Consider the following 27088-nt stretch of genomic DNA (forward strand, 5'->3'; position numbering starts at 1 on the left):
TTGTAATCAACCCATTTTCTGATTCATTTAATAAAGCCAAGTTCCAGTTCTATAGGAAGATCATGATACTTTTGAGTATGGGATCAATGTGTACTTTTCCTGGTAGGACGTATGGAAAATATAGTCCTGTTTTAAAAAAAAAGAAAGAAAGAAAGAAAAAGAAACAGAAAAAAGACACATTAATGTAGCTATTAACACTCAAGATATTGTAAAGGATCTAATTAAAATTATATGCAAATTACAGTATAGTATTATAGTGCCAGGAAAAATACAGATGAACCCCCCAAAAAAGAAACCAAAAAAGAAACAACAAAAAAAACCCTCAACGTTCTCATAAGCCTCTAACATGAAAACTATCTTTTAAAAAGGAAAAAAAAAAGTCAATAATGCAAAATCACATAAATTGCTGTCAAGTGCACCAACCTAATAAAAGATAAATGATGCTAATTCTTTTCACATTTAGGAAATGGAACCCATTTGAGTTCCTAATATTATAGGAATTAAAGGCAAACAGGAAAAACAGTTGAACTAGAAAATATTGGAAATAAGACAAAAATGAAAACATAATGACTTTTTAAAGAAATTTTTACTGGAGTATAGTTGCTGTACAATGTTGTGTTAAGTTTCTGCTGTATAGCAAAGTGAATCAGCTATATGTATACATATATCCCCTCTTTTTTGGATTTCCTTCCTGTTTAGGTTACCACAGAGCACTGAGTATAGTTCCCTGTGCTGTACAGTAGGTTCTCAGTAGTTATCTATTTTATACACAGTAGTATATCCCCGCTTGGTGTCCATACGTTTGTTCTCTAAGTCTATGTTTCTATTTCTGCTTTGCAAATAGGTTAATCTGTATCATTTTTCTAGATTCTACATATATGTGATATTATTAATATAAGATTAACTAATATGATTAATTAATGTGATTAATAAAACTATTAATATACGATATTTGTTTTTCTCTTTCTGACTTACTTCCCTCTGTATGACAGTCTCTAGTTCAATCACTTTTATACCAATTCATCCTGAAGGCACTGGACCTGAAGTACTGATTTCCCTCAAGAGCACCTTTTCTTCAGTTTGAGGACCAGGCACTAAACCTTCCCACTTCATTCTGAATTTACAGTGAAATACTGTAGTTTTGTGATACTCTGTATCTTTTTATAATGCCCTACATTGAGAACATTAGAAATTAAAATTATCCATCGGGATAACAAATTGGCATGACTAATACTATAAAATATTGTAATATTGCCTAGTCAGTGCATTCTTTACAAAAATCTGAGTTTAATTGGGCCATACTATTTGAAAGTGTATTTAAATCCCTGATCACTTGGCTTCATTGTGGGTCTAGGTGGTGCCTCCCTCAGCAAACTTAACTTGAAATTCTCATTAGTTTTTTTTTATCTTTTATCTTTTTTTTTTTTAAGCATCTTTATTGGAGTATAATTGCTTTACAATGGTGTGTTAGTTTCTGATGTATAACATAGTGAATCAGCTATACGTATACATATATCCCCATATCTCCTCCCTCTTGTGTCTCCCTTCCACCTTCCCTATCCCACCCTTCTAGGTGGTCACAAAGCACCGAGCTGATCTCCCTGTGCCATGCGGCTGCTTCCCACTAGCTATCTATTTTATGTTTGGTAGTGTATATATGGCCATGTCACTCTCTCACTTTGTCCTGGCTTACCCTTCCCCCTCCCCATGTCCTCAAGTGCATTCTCTACATCTGCGTCTTTATTCCTGTCTGGCCCCTAGGTTCTTCAGAACCGTATTTTTTGTTTTTTGTTTTTAGATTCCATATATATGTGTCAGCATACCGTGTTTTTTTTTCTCTTTCTGACAGTTCACTCTGTATGACAGACTCTAGGTCCATCCACCTCACTACAAATAACTCAGTTTTGTTTCTTTTTTATGGCTGAGTAATATTCCATTGTATATATGTGCCACATCTTCTTTATCCATTCTTCTGTTGATGGACACTTAGGTTGCTTCCATGTCCTGGCTATTGTAAATAGTGCTGCAATGAACATTGTGGTACATGACTCTTTTTTTGAATTATGGTTTTCTCAGGGTATATGCCCAGTAGTGGGATTGCTGGGTCGTATGGTAGTTCTATCTTTAGTTTTTTAAGGAACCTCCATACTGTTCTCCATAGTGGCTCTATCAATTTACATTCCCACCAACAGTGCAAGAGGGTTCTCTCTTCTTCCCACCTCCTCTGGCATTTCTTGTTTGTAGATTTTTTTATGATGGCCATTCTGACATGTGTGAGGTGATACCTCATCGTAGTTTTGATTTGCATTTCTCTACTGATTAGTGATGTTGAGCATCCTTTCCTTTGTATATCTTCTTGGGGGAAATGTCTGTTTAGGTCTTCTGCCCATTTTTGGATTCGGTTGTTTGTTTTTTTGATATTGACCTACATGAGCTGCTTGTATATTTTGGTGATTAATCCTTTGTCAGTTACTTCGTTAGAAAATGTTCTCTCCCATTCTGTGGGTTGTCTTTTCATCTTGTTTATGGTTTCCTTTGCTGTGCAAAAGCTTTTAAGTTTCATTAGGTCCCATTTGTTTATTTTTGCTTCTTTTTCCATTATTCTAGGAGGTGGGTCAAAAAGGATCTTGCTGTGATTTATGTCATAGAGTGTTCTGCCTATGTTTTCCTCTAAGAGTTTTATAGTGTCTGGCCTTATATTTAGGTCTTTAATCCATTTTGAGTTTATTTTTATGTATGGTGTTAGGAAGTGTTCTAATTTAATTCTTTTACACACAGCTGTCCAGTTTTCCCAGCACCACTTATTGAAGAGGCTGTCTTTTCTCCACTGTATATTCTTGCCTCCTTTTCAAAGATAAGGTGCCTATATATGCATGGGTTTACCTCTGGGCTTTCTATCCTGTTCCATTTATCTATATTTCTGTTTTTGTGCCAGTACCATACTGTCTGGATTACTGTAGCTTTGTAATACAGTCTGAAGTCTGGGAGCCTGATTCCTCCAGCTCAGTCTTTCTTTCTCAAGATTGCTTTGGCTATTCAAGATCTTTTCTGTTTCCATACAAATTGTGAAATTTTTTGTTCTATTTCTGTGAAAAATGCCATTGGTAGTTTGATAGGGATTGCATTGAATCTGTACATTGCTTTGGGTTGTATAATCATTTTCACAATGTTGATTTTTCCAATCCAAGAACATGGTATATCTCTCCATCTATTTGTATCATCTTTAATTTCTTTCATCATTGTCTTATAGTTTTCTGCATACAGGTCTTTTGTCTCCTTAGGTAGGTTTATTCCTAGGTATTGTATTCTTTTTGTTGCAATGCTAAATGGGAGTGTTCCCTTAATTTCTTTTACAGATTTTTCATCATTAGTGTATAGGAGTGCAAGAGATTTCTGTGCATTAATTTTGTATCCTGCTACTTTACCAAATTCATTGTTTAGCTCTAGTTGTTTTCTGGCAGCATCTTTAGGATTCTCTATGTATAATATCGTGTCATCTGCAAACAGTGACAGTTTTACTTCTTCTTTTCCAATTTTGATTCCTTTTATTTCTTTTTCTTCTCTGATTGCTGTGGCTAACACTTCCAAAACTATGTTGAATACTAGTGGTGAGAGTGGGCAACCTTGTCTTCTTCCTGATCTTAGTAGAAATGGTTTCAGTTTTTCACCATTGAGAACTATATTGGCTGTGGATTTGTCATGTATGGCCTTTATTATGTTGATGTAAGTTCCCTCTATGCCTACTTTCTGGAGGGTTTTTTTTTATTATTATTATAAATGGGTGTTGAATTTTGTTGAAAGCTTTTCCTGCATCTGTTGAGATTATCATATGGTTTTTATCCTTCAGTTTGTTATTATGGGGTATCACATTGATTGATTTGCATATATTGAAGAATCGTTTCACTCCTGGGATAAACCCCACTTGATCATGGTGTATGATCCTTTTAATGTGCTGTTGAATTCTGTTTGCTAGTATTTTGTTGAGGATTTTTGCATCTATGTTCATCAGTGATATTGGCCTGTAGTTTTCTTTTTTTGGGACATCTTTGTCTGGTTTTGGTGTCACAGTGATGGTGGCCTCATAGAATGAGTTTGGGAGTGTTCCTCCCTCTGCTATATTTTGGAAGAGTTTGAGAAGGATAGGTATTAGCTCTTCTCTAAATGTTTGATAGAATTTGCCTGTGAAGCCATCTGGTCCTGCGCTTTTGTTTTTGGAAGATTTTTAATCATAGTTTCAATTTCAATGCTTGTGATTGGTCTCTTTATATTTTCTATTTCTTCCTGGTTCAGTCTGGGAAGGTTGTGCTTTTCTAAGAATTCCTCGATTTCTTTCATATTGTCCATTTTATTGGCATATAGTTGCTTGTAGTAATCTCTCATGATCCTTTGTATTTCTGCAGTGTCAGTTGTTACTTCTCCTTTTTCATTTCTAATTCTGTTGATTTGAGTCTTCTCCCTTTTTTTCTTGATGAGTCTGACTAGTGGTTTATCAATTTTGTTTATCTTCTCAAAGAACCAGCTTTTAGTTTTATTGATCTTTGCTATAGTTTCCTTCATTTCTTTTTCATTTATTTCTGATCTGATCTTTATGATTTCTTTCCTTCTGGTAACTTTGGGTGATTTTTGTTCTTCTTTCTCTGATTGCTTTAGGTGTAAGGTTAGATTGTTTATTTGAGATGTTTCTTGTTTCTTGAGGTAGGATTGTATTGCTGTAAACTTCCCTCTTAGAACTGCTTTTGCTGTTCCCATAGGTTTTGGGTTGTCATGTTTTCATTGTCATTTGTTTCTAGGTGTTTTTTGATTTCCTCTTTGATTTCTTCAGTGATCTCTTGGTTATTTAGTAGTGTATTGTTTAGCCTTCATGTGTTTGTATTTTTTACAGATTTTTCCCTGTAATTGATATCTAGTCTCATAGCATTGTGGTTGGAAAAAATACTTGATACAATTTCAATTTTCTTAAATTTACCAAGGTTTGATTTGTGACCCAAGATATGATCTGTCCTGGAGAATATTCCATGAGCACTTGCGAAGAAAGTGTATTCTGTTGTTTTTGGATGGAATGTCCTATAAATATCAATTAAGTCCATCTTGTTTAATTTAAAGCTTGTGTTTCCTTATTTATTTTCATTTTGGATGTTCTGTCCATTGGTGAAAGTGGGGTGTTAAAGTCCCCTACTATAATTGTGTTCCTGTCAGTTTCCCGTTTTATGGCTGTTAGCATTTGCCTTATATATTGAAGTGCTCCTATGTTTTGGGCATAAATGTTTACAATTGTTATATCTTCTTCTTGGATTGATCCCTTGATCCTTATGTAGTGTCCTTCTTTGTCTCTTTAGTAGTCTTTATTTTAAAGCCTATTTTGTCTGATATGAGAATTGCTACTCCAGCTTTCTTTTGATTTCCGTTTGCATGGAATATCTTTTTCCTACCCCTCACTTTCAGTCTGTATGTGTCCCTAGGTCTGAAGTGGGTCTCTTGTAGACAGCATATATATAGGTCTTGTTTTTGTATCCATTCAACCAGTCTATGTCTTTTGGTTGGAGCATTTAATCCATTTACATTTAAGGTAGTTATCCATATGTATGTTCCTATTACCATTTTCTTAATTGTTTTGAGTTTTTTATTGTAGGTATTTTCCTTCTCTTGTCTTTCCTGCCTAGAGAAGTTCCTTGAGCATTTGTTGTAAAACTAGTTTGGTGGTGCTGAATTCTCTTAACTTTTGCTTGTCTCTAAAAGTTTAAATTTCTCCACTGAATCTGAATGAGATCCTTGCTGGATAGAGTAATATTGGTTGTAGGTTTTTCCCTTTCATCACTTTAAATATGTCCTGCCACTCCCTTTTGGCTTGCAGAGTTTCTGCTGAAAGTTCAGCTGTTAACCTAATGGGGCTTCCATTTTATGTTATTTGTTGCTTTTCCCTTGCTGCTTTTAATATTTTTTATTTAACTTTTTATAGTTTTATTAATATGTGTCTTGGCATGTTTCTCCTTGGATTTATCCTGTATGGGACTCTCTGCACTTCCTGGACTTGTTTGACTATTTCCTTCCCCATGTTAGGGAAGTTTTCAACTATAATCTCTTCAAATATTTTCTCAGATCCTTTCTTTTTCTCTCCTTCTTCTGGGACCCCTATAATTCGAATGTTGGTGAGTTTAATGTTGTCCCAAAGGTCTCTGAGACTGTCCTCAATTCTTTTCATTCTTTTTTTCTTTATTCTGCTCTGCAGTAGTTATTTCCACTCTTTTATCTTCCAGGTCACTTATCCGGTCTTCTGCCTCAGCTATTCTGCTATTCATTCCTTCTAGAGAATTTTTTATTTCATTTATTGTGTTGTTCATAATTGTTTGTTTGCTCTTTATTTCTTCTAGGTCCTTGGTACACGTTTCTTGTCTTTTCTCCATTCTATTACCAAGATTTTGGATCATCTTTACTAACATTACTCTGAATTCTCTTTCAGGTAGACTGCCTATTTCCTTTTCATTTGTTTGGTCTGGTGGGTTTTTACCTTGCTCCTTCATCTGCTGCGTATTTCTCTGTCTTCTCATTTTGCTTAACTTACTGTGTTTGGTGTCTCCTTTTCACAGGCTGCAGATTCATAGTTCCCATTGTTTTTGGTGTCTGCCCCCAGTGTGTAACGTTGGTTCAGTGGGTTGTGTAGGCTTCCTGGGGCAGGGGGCTGGTGCCTCTGTTCTGGTGAGTGAGGCTGGATCTTGTCTTTCTGGTGGGCAGGACCACTTCTGGTGGTGTGTTTTGGGGTGTCTGTGAACTTCTTATGATTTTAGGCAGCCTCTCTGCTAATGGGTGGGGTTGTGTTCCTGTCTTGCTTGTTGTTTGGCATGGGGTGTCCAGCACTGTAGCTTGCTGGTCATTGAGTGGAGCTATGTCTTAGAATTGAGACAGAGATCTCTGGGAGAGCTCTCTCTGATTGATATTACGTGGGGCCGGGAGGTCTCTGGTTGTCCAATATCCTGAACTCAGCTCTGCCACCTCAGAGGCTCAGGCCTGACGCCCTGCCAGAGCACCAAGTCCCTGTCAGCCCCACGGCTGTATTAGTCCAGGAATAAGCTTTCTTATAGGTAATTCCATTTTGCTGGCCATTGGAAAAAGAGGACAAGGACTTTGGTGATTTTTGGCCGTGTCTGGGGAGCACCTCTGCTCTGTGTCTTTGTCACTGAAGGTCCGTGTTTTCAGCTGTGCTGTTGTCCCTGAGTCGTTCTGCAGTCAAATCTTCCTCGCCGTCTGCCACCAGGCCACTCTCACGGAGGTGCTCAAGGCCCCTTCCTCCAAGCTCTCTGCACTTCCCCTGCCCACGCAGGAGGGACTACAGCACTCTGGGCCGCAGTGGTTGAAATTCTTGTTAGTTTTCAAAGTTCTAAGTTAGCCCAACCTTACTTGTAGCAGCCGTCGGCTAATTTTAGTTTTAAAAGTAAATGTATTTAGCTCAGTGACGTTGATGAAGTCCTCAGTTCAGTTTTTTTAAGTAAATTTATTTATTTATTTATTTATTTATTTATTGGCTGCATTAGGTCTTTGTTGCTGCGTGTGGGCTTTCTCTAGTTGCAACGAGCGGGGGCTGCTCTTCGTTGTGGTGTGCAGGCTTCTCATTTCGGTGGCTTCTCTTTGTTGTAAAGCATGGGTTCTATGTATGTGGACTTCAGTAGTTGTGGCACGTGGGCTCAGTAATTGTGGCACATGGGCTCTAGAGCGCAGGCTCAGTAGTTGTGGAGCTCGGATGTAGTTGTTCCGTGGCATGTGGCATCTTCCCGTACCGGGGCCGAATCCGTGTCCCCTACATTAGGCAGGCAGATTCTTAACCACTGTGCCACCAGGGAAGTCCCCTCAGTTCAATTTTTTAGCATATATACCTAGAAGTGGGATTTCTAGATCATATGGTAACTATATTTTTGATTTTTTGAAGACTCTGCCTACTGTTTTCCATAGCAGCTTCACCATTTTGTATTCCCACCACAGTGCAGAAGCCTTCTGATTTCTCCACAACTTTGTCAGCACGTTATTTTCTGGTTTTTTTGATCCTGGCCATCCTAAGGGATGTGAAGGAATATTTCCTTGTGATTTTGACCTGCATTTCCATGATGATTAGTGATGTCGAGCGTTTTCTCATGTATTATTGGCCTTTTGTATATAATCTTCAGAGAGATATCTAAGTCTCTTGTCTCTTTTTTAATCTTTTAAAAATTTATCTTTAATCTTTTTAATTTGTTTGGTTTTATTGTTGAATTTTAGTATTTCTTTATATATTCTCAATATTAACCCTTTATCATATATATGGCTTATAAATATTCTGTCTTATTACATAGATTGCCTTTTCACTCTGTCAGTTGTTTTCTTTACTGTTTTTAAGTTTGATGTTGTACCATATGTCTATTTTACCTTTTGTTGCCTGTACTTTTGGTGTCATATCAAAGAAATCATTGCTAAATTCAATGTCATGAAGCTCTTCTCTTATGTTTTATTCTAAGAGTTTTATTGTTTCAAATCTTATGTTTAGATCTTTAACCCACGTTAAGTTAATTTTGGTATATGGTGCAATGTAAATGTCCAACTTCATTCTTTTGCATGTGGATACTGAAAACATGGGATGTTTTCCCAGAAGCATGTTTTGAAGAGATTATCCTTTCCTCACTGGGTAGCCTTGGCAACCCTGTGAAAGATCATTTGATCATATATGTGAGGGTTTATTTCTGGGCTCTCTATTCTATTCCATCAGTCTCTGTCTTTATGCCAGTACCATACGGTTTTGACTTACTGTAGTTTTGTAACATGTTTTGAAATCAGGAAGTATGAGACCTCCAGCTTTCGTATTCTTTTTAAAGATCGTTTTGGCTCTTCAGGGTCCTTTCAGATTCCATATGAATTTTAGGATTTTTTTTGTCTATTCCTGCAAAAAAGTCATTAGTATTTTGATATGGATTACATTGATCTGTAGATTGCTTTGGATATTATGGAAATTTGAACAATATTAAGTCTTCCAGTTCATGAAGATAGGATGTCTTTCCATTTGTTTGTGTCTTCTTTGATTTCTTTCAACAATATTTTCAGGTTTTCAGTGTGCAGTTCTTCACTTCCTTAGTTAAGCTTATTCCTAAGTATTTTATTGTCTTTAATGCTGTTGTAAGTAGGATTGTTTCCTTAATTTCCTTTTTGGATTATTCATTGTTAGTATATAGAAATGCAACTGATTTTTGTGTGTCAATGTTGTATATTGTAACTTTTCCACATTGTTTGTTGGTTCTAAAAGGGTTTTTGTGGAATCTTTAGGGTTTTCTACATGTAAGATCATTCCATCTACTAAAAGAGATGATTTTGGTTTTTGCTTTCCAATTTGGTTGCCTTTTATTTCTCTCTTTTGCCTGATTGTTAGGCTACTAGGCATCCCCTAATTGTTAAGAATTCCAGGTCTACGTTGAATAGAAGTGGCAATAGATGACATCCTTGCTTTGTTCCTCATTGTACAGTAAACGCTTTCAGTTTTTCACCATTGAGTATGATACTAGCTGTGGGTTTTTCATAGATGGCCTTTATTACATTGAGGTACATTCCTTCTATACGTAACTGTTTGAAAATTTTTATCATGAGAGAATGTTGAAAATTTTCAGATGCTTTTTCTGCATCAATTGAAATGATCATGTGGTTTTTGTTCTTCATTCTGTTAATAATGGTGTTTTACACTGATTGATTTTCTTATGTTGAATCAACCATACATCCCAGAGATAAATTCCTCTTGATCATGTATTTGATCTTTTTAATGTGTTGTTGAATTTGGTTTTGTGTTTTGTTTAGAATTTTTGTATCAATATTCAATATTACACTGTGTTTTCATTTCTTGAGGCATCTTTGTCTGATACGTTTGAAAATATTCTCTCCTCTTTAATGTTTTGGAAGAGTTTGAGAAGAATTGGTGTTAATTCTTCTTTAAATGTTCAGTGGAATTATTCAGTGAAGCCATCTGGTCCTGGGCTTTTTTTTTTTTTTTTTTTTTTGTCAAGAGGTTTTTGATTACTGATTTAATGTCCTTCCTAGTTATAGGTCTGCTTAGATTTTTAAACTTCTTCATGAATCAGTCTTGGTAGGTTGTGTGTTTATAGTAATGTATCTGCTTCTTCTAAGTTATTCAGTTTGTTGTCATATAATTGTTCATAGTAGTCTCTAATGATCCTTTTATTTCTGTGGCATCAGTTGCAATGTCCCATCTTGATTTCTGATTTTTGTTGAGTTTTCCTTCTTATTTTAGTAGCTACTCTAGCTAAGAGTTTGTCATCTTTTTTTTTTCTCAAACAACTCTTAGTTGGGTGATGTTTTCTATGTTTTCCTGTTCTCTATTTCATTTATCTCTGCTCTGATCTTTATTATTTTCTTCCTTCAGCAAACTTTGGGTTCAGTTTGTTTTTATTCTAGTTCTGTGAGGTGTAAAGTTAAGTCATTGATTTGAGATCTTTCTTCTCTTTAAAAGGAGGCATTTACCCCTATATATTTTTGTTTCAGTACTGCTTTTGCTGCATCCCATAAGTTTTGTCTCAATATATTTTCTAATTTCCCTTGTGATCTATTTTTTAACCCACTAATTGTTCAAGAGTGTGTTGTTTAATTTTCACATATTTGTGAGTTTTCCAGTTTTCCTTTTGCCTTTGATTTCTAGTTTTATTCTGCTGTGTTCAGAAAAGTTACTTGGTATGATTCCAGTTGTCTTAAATTCGTTAGGACTTTTTTTTGTGCCTCACCTGTGATCTATTCTGGAAAATTCTCTGTATCCACTTGAGAAGAATGTATATTCAGCTACTGTTGCATGGAGTGTTCTGTATATCTCTGTTAGGTACAATTGGTCTATAGTGTTGTTCAAGTCCTCTGTTTCCTTATGGATCTACTATCTGATTGATCTATCCATTATTAAAGCAGGGTATTGTATTGAAATAGTTTACTATTGTTGTGTTACTGTCTATTTCTCCCTTCAGTTCTGCCAGTGTTTGCTTCATATTTTTGGGTGTTCTGCCATTAGCTACATATATTTATAATTGTTATATCTTCCTATCTTCCTTTTATCATTATATAATGTTCCTCTTTGTCTTTTATTACAGTTTTTGCTTAAAGTCTATTTTGTCTGATACAAATATGTCCATCCCTGCTCTCTTTTGGTTACCATTTGTATGGAGTATCATTTTAGATCTTTCACTTTCAGCCTATGTATGGCCCTATACCTAAAGTGAGTCGCTTGTAAACAGTTGCATTGCATTTTGTAGTCACTATTTTACTCTCTTTAAGATATGATTCATGTACCCTAAGCACCTTAAACCTTTGTAAAAATTGTGAAGAATAACTTGAGCCTTCTTTGAATAAAGAACTCTACACATTTTAAAATGTTTTAGATACTGACTAGTGCAAATCTCAAGGACAAGAAAGATCTTTATTACTTTAGTCATGAAATCTATTTGGCTGTAAGATCTGCTTTTCTAGCAGTGAATACAAATGTGAACCCAGCCAGGAAGCATTAGTAGATCACAAAGCCTGACATGGCACATGAGGAGCCAGCTATTCACTTATGCAAATTAGAATAAATTGATGGAATAAATTAAAGAAATTTTGTACACTGTACACTTTTTTAAAAGGGAGCCACTGCATAATGTAAATTTGTTTATTTTTCCTTCATTAAATATTTGGATACTGTGATACTGACATTATATTTTAAATCACATTGGCAAAAAGTTTGATATTTTTGTTTATTATGTGGTATTTAATAAGTCATTCAAATATGTCTTAGCCCTAAAATGTGCCACGCATAATGTAAATGAGGATACATAAATGCTATATACAAATCTTGCCCTCCTTGAACTATAATCTTGTGGAAGGAGACATATATAGCATTAATGGGTGTGGGGTAGAGCTAGTACATGGTAGTAACTCAAGGTGGGAGGGGACTCACGTAATGTGATAAGCACATCCATATGCATAAATATATTGACACACATCCTTTCTCAAATGTAGTCTAAATGAGTTAACACACATACACACACATGCCCTCTCCCCCCACTCCCCACACACATACTTAGCAAAAGCCATAAGGCAGATTTCATCTTCTAGGGACCTTCTCCACCAGGCTGATTAAGTAGCTGGTGAACCCGCCACAGAAGGCTGCTTATCTTAGCCATTGGCTCTCCACCGTCCAGTTTCCTAGGGCTAAAATACCCACAAGCCCAAACACACAAGGAGAACTTCATAAATATCTTGATAAGTTATAAATTCCTGTTTGGAATACCCACATCTGTATTTTCCAGTAAATCAGCCACCTATACAACTTCTAAAATAATACAAAATATCTGTATACTATCAAATTTAACTAAAATTTGTTAAAATTAGCAGTTTATAAATTAGCATTTGGTTTTATTTATAGCAGGGAAATGGGATTATAAACAGGACCAGAATAAGGGGGCAGATTGGGTTTGTGTGACGTGTAAATATTTTTGTTTCAGATAACCAACCTGAACTCAAATGTATTCATTCCTGAAAAAGGAACTTGCATCTGTGTCCCAGGACTGTTCTCTGGGAGAAACCTCCATAAATTTTTTGGTGGTGGCAGATTAATTTTGTCCCCAACTCCAAGAGATAGATAGATAGATAGATAGATAGATAGATAGATAGATAGATATAACAAGATATATATATATCTTGTCATTTTCTGGGAATCCTGTCAGATCTGTTAACATAATTAATCAACTGGTATCACCTCACAGTTAATCACATCTATTCTTACTTGATCCCCTGATCACTTTTGCTCACAGAGAAACAGGGAAGAGTGAGTTTGCAAAGGAAACTTGGCATTTAGAGCTTACTTCCATATCCTTCTCAATGCCCCTTACCTTCAGTTGACTCATTTAGTATTTTTCTTTAATAAATTTATTTATTTTATTTATTTATTTTTGGCTGCATTGGGTCTTCATTGCTGGGCACGTGCTTTCTCTAGCTGCAGCAAGCAGGAGCTACTCTTTGTTATGGTGTGCAGGCTTCTCACTGTGGTGGCTTCTCTTGTTGTGGAGCATGGGCTCTAGGTGCACGGGATCTGGTAGTTGTGACTTGCGGGATCTAGAGAGCAGGCTCAGTAGTTGTGATGCACGGGCTTAGTTGCTCTGCAGCAATGTGGGATCTTCCCTGACCAGGGCTCGAACCTGTGTCCCCTGTACTGGCAGGCAGATTCTTAACCACTGTGCCACCAGGGAAGCCCAACTCATTTAGTATTAAATGAAATAAATAACAGTCAACCAACTTTCTCTGTTTACAACCACCTTCCTCCTAAGGAATACTGAAAACAAATTTATACTTTGTTGTTTTTTACTATCTTTCTGTTAGGCTGGGTACCATGAAACTTCCTGAGTGTTCTAGAATTTGTTATTTGACATTACTAAATATATGGGTTAAAAAATGTTATCCCACTCAGAATATGTTTATAGTTCCTCTGCTACTAAATATTCCTCCAAGTGTGGCATAGTTGTCATTTTTTTCTGGTGAAATTTTGTGGCAAAGATCAGCCCATTAGGGAAAACATTTTCACAAAGAATGTGAGGTTCAACATTATTCTATGATATTAGAATTATATGACTTTGATGATACAGCTATTTTAGAAAACTGTATGGCAGTAACTTATAAAATTAAACATGCTTTTACCACATGAGCAAGCAATTCCACTCATAGTTATTTACTCAAGACATGAAAATATATGTCCATCCAGAAAGTATATATACCAATTATTCATAATAGGCAAATATGAATAGCTGCTAAAAATCATAAAAGCTAAAAATCAGAAGCAACCTAAAGGTTGCTCACTTAACTGATGAATAGATCACAAATTCAATGTCATGAAATACTACTCAGCTATAAAGAGAAACAGGACTGATAAATCTCAAAAACATTACGCTGAGTGAATTAAGTCAAACACAAAAGTCTATGTAGTGTATGATTCTATATAATGAAATTCTACAAAGACATAATTATAGTGACATCATGCCCATGGTTTCCTGGAACCATGGGGAGGGGTGTGGGGATCAAGTGCAAAGGGGCTCAAGGAAACTGGAGGGTTGTCTGTCTGGATTTGGTGGTGCTTGCATTGTAGCATACAGTTACCAAAAGCTTTAAACTGTCCACTTAAAGTTGATGAATTTTATTACCTATAAATAACGCCTTAAACAACAAAAAAGAGGAAAAAAATTAAGTGACTTTGTCTTGCTACCTGTTATAAATTCCCCAGAATAGTAAAAAGGAAGGATGAATATATATATATATATATATATATGTGTATATATATATATTTCTTCAAGTAACTAAAGTACAATAAAATCTTTAAATCTCTATATTATAGGAAGTGTGTAGCATTTTATATATGTTGGATGAAAACCTGTATATGCAAGAAAGAGCTGGTTCCATTTTACATGTTTATATTTAGGGATAATTTTTTTTGTAGCTTGTAAATATTGTTATATTTAAAACTTCTTTGTGAATGAACAGTACTGGTGAGATATTTCCAAATGCAAATGTGTTCCTTACATCTAGCATTTTGAGATAAAGAAGTGGCCTGTAGATCTCTATTGTTGAAATGAATGATGGTCAGTAATTAGCAACAAAGATTATTGATATTTAAATTCTACTTGTTTTCATTCTACACCACTTTCCAATCATTCATCTTAACGAATTTTGAGATAGTCTAAAAAACACCAAGACAGCACTTTGCAAGAAGAATAATTGGTCTCTTGGAGAACCAAACTGTTAGGTCCACCTTGAGATGAATGGATTATATTCATTTAAAGGTTGCCTGGATCTTTTGAAGGTTTGAATTCATGATCCACCTGTCTCGCAGGTAAATCCGATTTAACTAATTGTTAGCGCTATTGCTTTTCCATCTTTCCTACCTTTAAAATGGTAACAGTCAGCAATAGCTTTCTCCCCCTAAAGTTTTCTAGTTACAGATCGGGTATATTTATAACAAAAAATCAACTATATCTTTCCATGAATAGTAGTTCAGTATCATGTTTTAAATCTATTTGAGCGATGTTTCTATGTCTTTGCTTAGGATACATTTATTAAAAATGCCATCACAACATGTATTGAACAGTAGGAATTAATATTCATCATCAATCTTGTCTCCTTTTAATCATAATTATTCTGTTTCAGAAATTATACTGTCGTTAATTCCAAAATCATCGTGGTCACCATAAGGCCTGAACCCAAGACAACTGATTCATTCCTGGAGATAGAACTAGCTCATTTGGCTAATGTAAGTATCATCCACTTGGCATTGAGTTGCTTGTAGAATTTACCTTTTAAAGAAGGTTAACAATCCTTCTTTTGACTGATAAGACCAGAACACATTTTCTAAACTCTTTAGAGTTGCAAATGAATTAATTTGTTATGAAGATATGTATTATATACAAACAAAATGACACATTATCCTATGCTTTGGTTCATGATAGAACTCTCTTCAGTTTCTCCAGGATAATAGTTAATAGTTTGTCAGTGCCCACATCTTTATTGGGCTCTAAGCTAAGAAGTAGGGGAGATCAAATGGAAGAACCACTCTTGCCACATGGTGAGGAAAACTGCCATGTAAACACACAGATTTAAGATGCATGCAGCAACAGAAGCTACAGACATAAAGCAAAGGGCAGTGACATCCTCCAGGGTACCCCAGGGTAGGAGAGTCGGTGGAACAGATTTTTAAAGTGCTACACCCAGGATCAGCGGAGGCTCCTTGTAACTGTTTGGGTGCTCCAGTGATTCAAATCCAACTCTTCCATCCAGAATGACAAGAACCCTTTGTTAAATGCATCCACCTGCAACTGAAATTCTTTAGACCTTGTTCAGGCCTTATGTAGAAATTTAAAATATCTACTTATCCTTTATACATCCACCTTAAATACCTAAATCATTGATTTAAGGGGCAAGGAAAGTGATTCCTATTGAGACTTTCTTAATTATGCTTTTACAATTCCTGTGTTAAACTGTCTCATATGTTGCATATACATAGTTTTTTTTTTAATCCCTTGCAAAGTTTCTATGAACTTGATTTTTGCATACAATTAATGAAAGCACAAAATGATTGTGATTTTCCCAAGTTCATATAGTTAGTGAATGACATGATGAAATTGATTCTCACATCCTTTAGTTTACAAAACCTGTACATTTCTGGTATTTTATAATTTTTGATTTTAAAAAACTCCATTTTATAAAAAAAATGACAATTATCTTCCCTATAAACCACTTTTTACAAAAGTGTTCCAGCTTCCTAGATTGTCTAATGAAAATCTCAAATCTCTCAGCAGTAACTTTTAAACATCATGATTGCTACTTAAACTATTAGGTCTTTTCCCAGTTTTGCAAAAATGTGACCATACTGGTTCTATCTACCTTTGACAATGTATTTTATTTCTGTTATATCTACCTCCTCATACCTTTAATGACCCTAATCTAATCACTGCACTGAAAGCTAGGAGATACTTTTAACATAATTTTTGAATAAGGAACTTTGTACCTTCAACATGTATTATAAAATATTTATTTACATATTTGTTTGTATATATTGTTTATCATGGTAATGTCTATCCAGTTATAAGCATTGATGAAACATAGTAAGAGATAATAATTCCCTGAATTGCTTACTGAAAAAGCAATGCAATGTCAGAATGTATATCCTGTTTCTTATGGAGTAAACAATTCTGTAAATGAACATTCACACAACTTTCCTACATAAAGATAAAATCACTATTGAGATATAGATACAGATGTATTATCATTGGTATTGCCTTCAAAGTTGAGCTATTTTAGATATGACATCTTGCTTATATCAAGACTGTCTACTTTCACCTATTTTCTTATAGCAAATGTATCTGCTGCATTTTTCTAAGCTCAGAAGAGATTAATGACTTGCAAATTATATCTGTTGTATACACCATGTGCAAAAGAAATGAAGAAAAGAAATTAATAGTTATAAGGAGTCTAGGGAAAAGCCTGTTAACATTATTTAAACAAAACATGTTCTTTTTAAAAAAGCTTTTAAATAAATAACATTTAAAGTATGTTAAGTGTAATAAGCCCCTTGGGAACTGGTAGGAATAGGTAATAGAACATGAAATCTTGAAATTTCAAACTGTATTCAGCAAAGCCATTTGCAGTTTTAACCAGCTCATAAGTCATTGAAGAGTAAGATACTATTCTTAGTTCAGTTTTCTAGGCTCGTGGCTTTATTGTTATAATCTGTAGAGTCTGAGTTTGTGGTCCTTAGTGCTTGGGCATAGCAATTGCTTGATTATAGGAAATACCAAATTTGCTTTTCTGAGAAGAAGAATTTTGTTTTTCATATTATTTAAGGTTTCTTCAGTGTGACATTTATACTTATCAATATTGTTAGGTTCCATAATGTACAAGGAAAGTTAATACATTTATTGAAAGTCATTATTGGGACCTAAATAAGTGCAGCAGAATGGATCTATAAGTGCACACATAAGCAAACACACATTCACACATGCTCACATCCACCATTAGGATGCCTTGGTCTTGACAGATCTGAGCCTGCTGTGAATTTCCAAGATATATAACATCCTTAGCGTTAAAAGGTGAGTTAGAAGAATAAGAAAATAAATGCATTTTAGTTATCTCGTGCTCTATCAACTTTGCAAGCCTGAAAGTGCACTTTTTTCAAATAAAAAGTCTTAAATGTAGTTCCATTTCTGGTGGAAGGACACATTGGACTATCCTGGCCTGCAGCCTCTGCAGTCTATTTTCGCCTTTCTTTTTATTCCTTCCTCTAAGCAACAACTCTCATGGTCTAGGTAGGGCCAACCTGCTATCTTTCAGGATTGAGAAAAATCCACTGGGTTTTTTTGTAGTTCTCAAATTGGTCATAGTCACAAACGATCTCATGGGAATTGGGGCTTGAGGTTTTATTTTCCTTGCTGTATTTGCTGGCATACTAACAGGATCTAGCTAACAAATTAAGGAGTTTGTTTCATGTGTATAAACTAAAATGAATCATGAGCCATGGCCTTTGTAAATCATAGTGGAAAACACAATGGAAAACTCTGATGAATATGCTTTTTACCATTAGCATGAGAAACAATGAAAAGAAATTCCAACATTCATCAGTGGGTATTTTCATGAATAGCAAAGGCTGATAACAACCCAATGAATTAAAAATCACTTGGCAAAGCTTAAAGAAGTTCATTCTATACATCTATAATGTCTACAAAGGGGCGTTTTTATCCCTTTACTTTTAAAATTACTTTTCTACCCTAGCTTGCGTCCATTTGGAAAAGATTTCTGATGTTTTGCCTGCTTAAACCCCTTGGTAGTTTTTATGGGAGAGTCTTGAAATGCTAACAAGTAGATTGATGGTGCTGCCAACGGCTGAAATTGAGATAGAAATTATTCTCTGGCTACAGTTTTTTTTTTTTTTTTTGGTTTTATCCTGAATTCCTAAACTTGAGTAAGCATTCTTCCCACTTACATTTCACATTCAGTTTATTCTTATTCATAATACAACATTGATATTCTTCAAAAAGATTTTAGACTAATTATGTTATTGTTGGAGTAAGGGTCAGCAAACATTTTCAGTTGAGTCAGGTTAGACATATGAGCTATAATGGTCTTTGTCACATCTACTCAGCTATGCTATTGTAGTGTGACAGCGACCAGAGACAGTATATAAAAATGGATGTGGCTCTGTTACAACAAAATATCATTTACAAAGTAGGTAGCAAGCCAGATTTGGCCCCTGGACTGCATAAGTTGTCACCCCCTGTATGGTAAAGAGAATGTGGCCCCCCAGAGATGCCCATATCCTAACCCCCATAAATCGTGAATATATTATATTACATGTCAGAAGGGACTTTGCAGTTGGGATTAAGGGTAAGAACCTTGAGATGGGTCATTTATCCTGGATTATGTGAGCAGATCCAGTTTAATCACATGAGCCATTAAAGTTGGAAAGCCTTTCCCGGCTATGGTCAGAGAGATGCAAGGTAAGAAGGACTCACCCTGCCATGGCTGACTTTGAAGATGAAGGATGAGGGCCACAAGCCAAGGAATATGGGCAGCCTCTAAAAGCTGAAAACAACCCCTGGTTATCAACCAGGAAGGAAATGTGGACCTCAGTCCTACAACTACAAGGAACTAAATCCTGCTGAGACCCAAATGGACCTAGATGTGGATTCATCCCCATATCCAGAAAGGACTACATTCCTGTTAACATTCTGATACCAGCTTTGTGAATTTCTTGAGCAGAAACCCAGCTAAGCTCACCAGACTCCTGACACACAGAAACCGTGAGATAATAAATCAGTGTTTTTCTATGCTGCTAAGTATGTGGTAATTTGTTACAGCAGCAATAGAAAGCTAATAACCCTGCACTGGAGCATTGCAAAATTAATTTTTTGATTATGAAAATAATATATATGCATACAGTAACAGTGCCATTTTGAATCAGATAAACTACAATAATGATAATATATTACTCAATGAAAGTCAGTTAGCAACTAGAGATTACATTTTGCCATGCTGATTTCATGCCAACACTTTAGGAATCTGATTAAAGGAATCACCACACAATGAGAATGGCCATTGTAAAGTGGTGGTGGGATATTAGGGAAAACTGGAGGTTGCCAGGAGCAACTCTAACATTTGTAGATGTGTTGTGCTCTTGAAGCAATTTAGCAAAACTTCTCTGCTGGCAGCCAATAGATTGGAACTGTGCAGAACAGCCTGGCCAGCCCTTGTCTCTGCTACAACCCCATAAAAGCACTACTAGGACACATTGTTACAACCTCTTGGATATAAAAGGAAAAGACAAGCTGTATGCTATATCTATATGGAATCTAGTTATCTGAGTGTTTGTTTATTAAAGTTATTTGCCACTTCAACCTTGGAGAGTTTTTACCAACAGATAAACCATTTGTTTTTTGAGAGGTGCACCCAGACTTGTGCAGCCATTGTTGGAAATGATGCAGTCACATATGGGGAAGACACTCTAAGACATATATGTAGAGGCAATGATTTTCTTTGAAGGATACACATATAAATAATTTCTGCTAGTGGTTCTACTTTTACTACTTCCCACATGTCAAATAGAAAGTATTTGTCACAAAATAATGTACATTCAGTGACTAGTGATATATCTAAGAAATTAGAGAAGCAAGCTGTTATCACATCCACAAAAATAGTGTCATATGGTTAATGTGGGCTACTGAGTAACCAGATAGCAGAAGCTGGATTACACACGTGCCCTCCCCTTGTGTTCTAACTGAATGGCTGCCAAGTCCTGGAAGACATGACTTATCCTGATAGAACCGTACTCTGCCTTCCTCACTTCAGTGGCCTCTATGCTCTTCTGCTTTAGCTAAAGACAACTATTCCTTTTCCATTTTCTTGATTTAACTGGTTCTCAATGAGGTGCTTTCTGTAGAACTCATGTAAATAAATGGAAAAATTCCATATCTCCATCTCCTTTTAAGTAAGAACAGAGTATTGCATTCTCAGTGAGGCTCTTTGGACTTCAGGACTGTCAGCTACCTTGTAAAAAAATTAGAGTTAGACCCAGATTTAACTCTTTTTAAGTATCACTTAGAAATGCTAAAATACTCTCAAAACCTTGAGAAGAGGTATGGAGAACATTCAACAGACTGTCTTCGTTGTAGAGTTGCATGTGATATGATACCTCTTCGACTGCATCATCCCCTTGGGTGGTGTATTACATTTGCAGGGATTATGAAGATGTTTGTATGTTAGAAGACATAATCCAGAAAGGGCTCCCTCTCACATTGATCAGCTTTCATGACCTGTCAGAAATTTGACTGTGGAAAAATTTACATCTACGAGAATCTTACTTCTCTTAGAATGCATTCCTGAGCTTTTTAAAATGTGGCTTTTCTCAAGTAGTATTAGAATTATAGGCAGGATATATATTAGTCTTTTGTGGGTCAGGTCAGGTATTTTGGAAATGTTCTTAGGAATTCCCAAAATGTGTTTTTGCAGTTATATAATAAATACAATTAACAGTGGGGATAGAAAAAGGGTAAGCTTAGCAAAATCCAGATATTATTAATGTAATGCCTTTATATCTAAAGTTTTGGAAATGAAGAGAGACTTTGGAGTCTCAGTTGAACAGTCTTTCTCCTATCCACGTACAAGAACTCAATGTGCAATTCACTGGAAGATGTGACACAAGGACTCGCCCTGGAACATCTTTCTCAGAGCACTGGAAATGTTGAAACAGTGACAAAGAGGTCACTGGCCTTCTCCAAGTCCTTAGAAGCTTTGTCTATGAGCTTGCTTTACCTCTACAGACAAGAGGATATTTTTTGTTTCAAGAGGACTATGAAAGGTACAAGAAAGTTAAGAGGTTTCCAGATTAGGAATTTACTATGGCATATGAGGACTAAGCATTTGAAAATGTAAAGAAAAGCAGAGTGAAGTAACCATGTTATTTCTGTTGTGTGTCTATGCTTCTACAAATGTGATGTAGATTAAAAATTATAAGGAGTGGAGGGAGTCATTAGAATGTATGTTCCTAAATTAAGCCCCAATCTCAAAATTCCTGGAGCCAAGGAACCTACATTTTTCATCAGCATCCCAGGTGATTCTAGAGTAGGTCCAGAGAAAACACCTTGAAAACATGAAGATAGCAAGAGTGTAATTAAGATAGCATGTGAATTGAATTTATTCAGAACTTAAAAGCACCAAGGAAAAATTAAAGTAACTTGGTTCAGCATTCATGTTTATTGTGATTTTTATCTTTTCTGTAAATGACTTCCTTCAGGCATTTCTTCAGATATCATCTTATTGGTGAAGCCTTCTCAATGTACAAAATTGCAATCCATTCAACTTCCCAGCCTTTCCTACTCATGTGGTTTACTTTTCATCATAACACGTTACCACCTAGCATATTATATATTTACTTCTTTATGTTTTTTGTCTCTCTCCCTGCCCCCTTCACTATAGCTAAGTGTATGAGGCAAGGATTTTGTTTTGTTCAATGCTGTAGCCCCAGTGCCTCCAAGGTGTCTGGAATGTTACAGGTGTTTGCTAAGTGACTTTTGCATGAATGGAGGAGTTTGTTTTGATCATCTTCCTGGCTCACTCTTCTTCTTCTCTTTATACCATAGTGAGATGTGTTGAAAATATTCCATAGGGGAAAAAAGGACTTGGAAGAGAGTTTTGTAAAAGAAAAGGAATTCATTTATAAATGTCATTCTAGAATCATTAAGGGCTAGGGCTAGAAAAGATGTCTAAATTCCCTATTCTACAAACAAGAAAATAGAAAAGTTATGAAGATCAGAGGAAAAGAGAGAACCACCTATAAAAATACATGGACAAAGCCAGTGATGTATTGTATTGTTAAATAGATACACAGACAGTCACCAGTTTACAATTTTTTGACTTTATGATGGTGGGAATGCGATACGCATTCAGTGGAAACCATACTTAGAATTTTGAACTTTGATCTTTTTCTGGGCTAGAGATATACAGTAAGGTACTCTCATATGATGCTGAGCAGTGGTCCACAGCTCCCAGTCAGCCACACAATCACAAGGGTGCACAATCGATATACTTATGACCATTCTGTACCCATACAACCATTCTGTTTTTCACTTCCAGTACAGTATTCAATAAATTACATGATATATTCAACACTTTTTATAAAAAAAGGCCTTATGTTAGATGACTTTGCCCAGATGTAGGCTCATGTAAGTGTTCCGAGCACATTTAAAGTAGGCTAGGCTAAGCGATGATGTCCTGTAGGTTAGGTGTATGAAGTGCATTGTCAACGTATGATATTTTCAACTTGCAGTGGGTTTATCAGAATGTAATCCCATCACCAGTCAAGGATGATCAGTAATGGTTTGCTTGATGTTGAGACAGAGGAGAGAAGTAAAAGAAAATATCAAAAACTGTTAAAGGCACTAAAAGTGCTGTGTAGAACATCTATGGTAATTAGGAAACTTGGGTCATGGTACGTTTTTAAACACTTAAAAGTGGGTGAGTTCAAATGTTTAACTCAAGTTCAACTATACTGTTTTCAGTGGAGTCAAGAGACAGTTTTTTGGCCAAAAATATGTTTTTCAAGAACAGCGTATTCTTTCCAAAAGTTTTCAAATACATTCAGTTTTAATATTTTAAGTGTCAATTATATTGACAGCTCTATAAATTAATCTTCTCTAGCTGGTTTGTCTCATTTACCTGACAGCTTTTGGTTTCTTAGTTTCATGCTTTTCTTAAATCCACTTCTGTGAGTTGGTTCACAGCCTGCCTATTTTCCTCTTGCTTCTGTCATTACGTTTTGTTCCTGCTCTCTGTCGGGCTTGCCATTTCCTGTTATTGATTTTCTGTAAATTCCTCATAACAGACCTTGCAGCAGAGTACCTTTGAGAAAAGTATCTGAAAATTATAACAAATATTTTACAAGTGGTTTCTTTTAGCCAGGTTTTTTGGGTTTTTTTTCATGTATAGAATTCATTCATCATTGGGTTTTTCTTTCTTTACCATCTCACATTCTTATTCTCTAAGTGACTGGTCTATCCAGGTACTAAGATTCCTCTAGTTTGTTTGTTCTGCTTATTTTTGTAAACTTCAGATGTTTCCATAACTGACCTCAGCTCATAGGCCCACGTATGGGTGACTGTTCTGGAATGAATGTTCACAGAGGGGTGCCTGTCTTTTGTGTAGGTCCGGAATGTACAGTGAAATGCAAGATTGAGTGGTGCGTTTGGAACCTATAATTTTCATATGGATTGTTTCTAAATTTTCACAAGGACAGAAAGAGAGAGAATCATGAGATCTAAGGGGTAAGGGGTGAGGAAGGTAGTGGGTGAAACTGAGGGTTGACAGAGGCATGGATGAGAGTAGAAGAGGCATTTCTCACCTTTATACTTTCACTCTAAAGTGGAAATTAGTGTCTTTAGAGGGGTAAAATGGATGGTGATATCTAAACAATTAAGTTCATATTCTATTTCTTTTCTAATATTATTTTCTTTTGTTATAACCTGTTATGAGCTCTAATTATGAAATATTAATCCTATAATCAGTATCCTGCTTTGGTTTATATAAAGATTGAACTTAATCTCACTCATACATTACTGAAGAAGTGAACTCGAAGTAGAGGACCTGTAATCTCAAGGTCCTCACCTACGCATACAGTCTATATCCATGACATGTATACTCCCATGCCCTTCATTGTCATACTCCAGGGATAATTTACTTTCTAGAAAGTTCTCTGAGCTCTTTTGAACAGAACCCTAGATAAATATAGCATAACTTTATTATACGACATTGTAGCTCTGCTGAGGATTTCTTAGGAAGTCACAAGCTGTATCAGGATTTCAGGTAAGACCAGACAGGGTCTCATAGGACAGAGAAAGGAACCAGTTTGAAACAGTATCCGCCTCCCCATCTCTTGAACATCCATATCTATGCCTCCTGTGAGAACTAGAAAAGGACCCATTTCTTCCATGGAACTCTCTCTGACACAGGCCATGATGCTCTGTCCATCATTTGTCCTTTAAAAAGTAAATTATCAACTAGTGACATTGATATGAGCATGTCTCTTTTTTTGTTATTTGAACATTCCATGTGTGTTCCTCTTCAATCTCTGTAAGGCTATAACCCATTTCAGGGAAGGGAATGTTTTTTTTTATTTTCTAAGAGCATAGTTTGTAGGTATGAGCATCTGATGAGAAGGATGCCTTAGAGATGTGGTCTTTGAGGGATTTTGGAGAATGGTAATGGTGCTAAAATATGGGAGTTAGTCAATGTCCCAATTAAAATGAATAATGAAAGTTGGGGTAGATTTCACCAATTTTAGAATAATGAGCTTAAGTTTCTTCTTCCTAGTGGAATTCTAGAATGGACTCAGTGAACAGCACTTAGAAAGGCAGTGTTTCACAAAGAACTTGCCTAGACTTTTAAAGATGTTGTTTTGCCAGATACATGCCAGTGATTATCTACTTGGAAACAAGACCAAGGGCAGGTTCTCTGAGTGAGCATGTCCCCCTGTGGGAAGGAGCCAGTAGGCTGTTTCAGGACTGTAGCTTTCACCTGCTTTGGCCTATTCATCACTTTTATCACTGACTTGTTGGATGAGCCCATAGATATCATGTTTGTTTCTTAATCCTGCAGTGACACAAAGTTAAAGAGTGAATATATGTGATGTCAAAATCAGGATTCAAAAAGCTCCTGAGAGGCCTCAGTGGGTAATAATACCTGTCAAGCTCAGGGGAAGATTACCAAAATATCCCATACACTGTTGGAATGCATTATTAGGCATATGGCACCTACATTGCAGAGGCAATAGTACCGCTTTGTCCTGTGCAGGTAGGACACAGGTGGATGTGTTCCCTAAACACACTTTAAAGTGTGTGCTCCAGGAGATGAATGTCGTGGAAGATGAGAGAACTTGAAAGCTACAGAGTGTGTTTAATAAAAAAGAGAAGAGGATCTGTGAATAGCTCACAATATCAGAGAAGAAGAATTACTAGGTTAGTTTCAATGGGAAAAATAGGGCCCAATGAATGTGACAGAAAGACAGAAAGAAAAACATGCCAACAATTAGTCTCTTCAAAACAGAAGGTACTTGGTGGATAATCCAATGTGGAAAACTCATTGTGTCATGCTGAAGGTCATTGTGGCTACTCATTGCATAATGATTAAACTGAATAAACATTTAGCATGTTTTTCCCATAGTTTTATTAGATGTGATTTTATAGGAATATGATCTGTTGATTAAGAAAATATTGCAAGTCTACAGACTCTCTAGAAATGGACAATTAATGCAGCCATGTCTTGCCTTTTGGAAGCTGCACCACTGGAGGCTGAAGAGGAAGTGGCAGGTGTGCCTAATGCAGAAAGTTTCACTGTGATTGAATTATTATAAATATTAGATATTGAAAATACTTTGGTTTCTTAAAAGAAATAATCCAGCAGTTACTATTTTAGGGGAAAAAAATGAAATAGAAATCATCAAAGTATGGACCTTGTCGTTTATGAGGCCTTCACTTATAATTAAAAAAAAAAAACAACTATGGGTTATGATGTTTGGAATAAATATAAAGTTTTCATGAATAAAATTTCATAAAATGGGCCATTAAACCTATGAGTAAGGACATGCAAATTTTTAACGCAAAAAACTAGAGGTGGAAACCTTAAAGAATCTTACTGCAGGATAAGAAATGTGCCATTCTTTTTGCATTTCACATAATCCTTCAGTTTTTTATGTATGTACTCAAGATACATTTATTCTTTCTCTGCTTATTTTTAGGGCACTTTGAATCCTTATTGTGTTTTATGGGATGACTCAAAAACGTAAGTGACAGATGTTTTCTTACATGACTTTGGACTAAACATTCAAAGCACATTAAGTTATTTCAGCTGCTTTCTAGTCAACAGGAATATGATAAGTTAGTGGGATGTGAGTTACACTAGGAGAGAAAGCAGTCTCCTTTTTGAATCTGTAGGACAGCATGATGATTGTGTTTGTGTGTGATGATGCCATCAGGTTACATCCCAAGGTAGGATTGCATTACCTGATGTGTAAGGCACATTGCGATGCGAATTCCATGAGGATTTTTAAAAGCTCTAATATTTTAAAATTATAGGAGCTCAGATGCTAGTTCAACATTTTGCCCTAGTAATTCAGCTTAGAATCGCAGAATAAAATAGCAATCTCTATGGTCATTTAGCCAATACGTTACTTGCATGGCCTTGAATCTATTATCAGAGTAATGAGATATTTATATGGCCCTTCCAAATTGTTTTGTTATAAAAACATTGAGTGACATTTAATTTTCTTATTCATAGAGTAAGGATGAATCATTCTTCCATGTATTGCTTTGTTTGTAACAAGTAATTGCAATATATCTGGTCAAAATCATCTTAATCTCATTGGTAATGCTATGAGATTCTAAGGTCTCAAAGAGCAGAAAAATCCATGATTAAGGCTTAATTAGACTCCCATACTTTAAGTACTTCTGTGGGTTTATTTCAGTGTAGTAGCCAGGTTATACAATCTTGGTTTGTTTTGTTTTGCATGGAGGGGAGATAAATGTCA

General features: G+C 35.7%; 1 protein-coding gene across 3 annotated transcripts in view; it reads left to right on the plus strand.

The window, feature by feature from the left end:
• Positions 1-27088, plus strand: part of ADGRB3 (adhesion G protein-coupled receptor B3) — a 790409-nt gene that overhangs the window by 426065 nt on the left and 337256 nt on the right. For all 3 annotated transcript variants that reach the window (XM_082405028.1, XM_082405030.1, XM_082405029.1), the window contains 2 exons: positions 15172-15274; positions 26300-26343. In XM_082405028.1, the coding sequence (XP_082261154.1) occupies positions 15172-15274; positions 26300-26343 (147 nt within the window). The remainder of the gene's footprint in view (positions 1-15171; positions 15275-26299; positions 26344-27088) is intronic.

This window comes from Balaenoptera borealis (assembly GCF_965194805.1).
Source record: "Balaenoptera borealis genome assembly, chromosome: 9".
In the NCBI taxonomy this organism is placed as follows: Eukaryota; Metazoa; Chordata; class Mammalia; order Artiodactyla; family Balaenopteridae; genus Balaenoptera; species Balaenoptera borealis.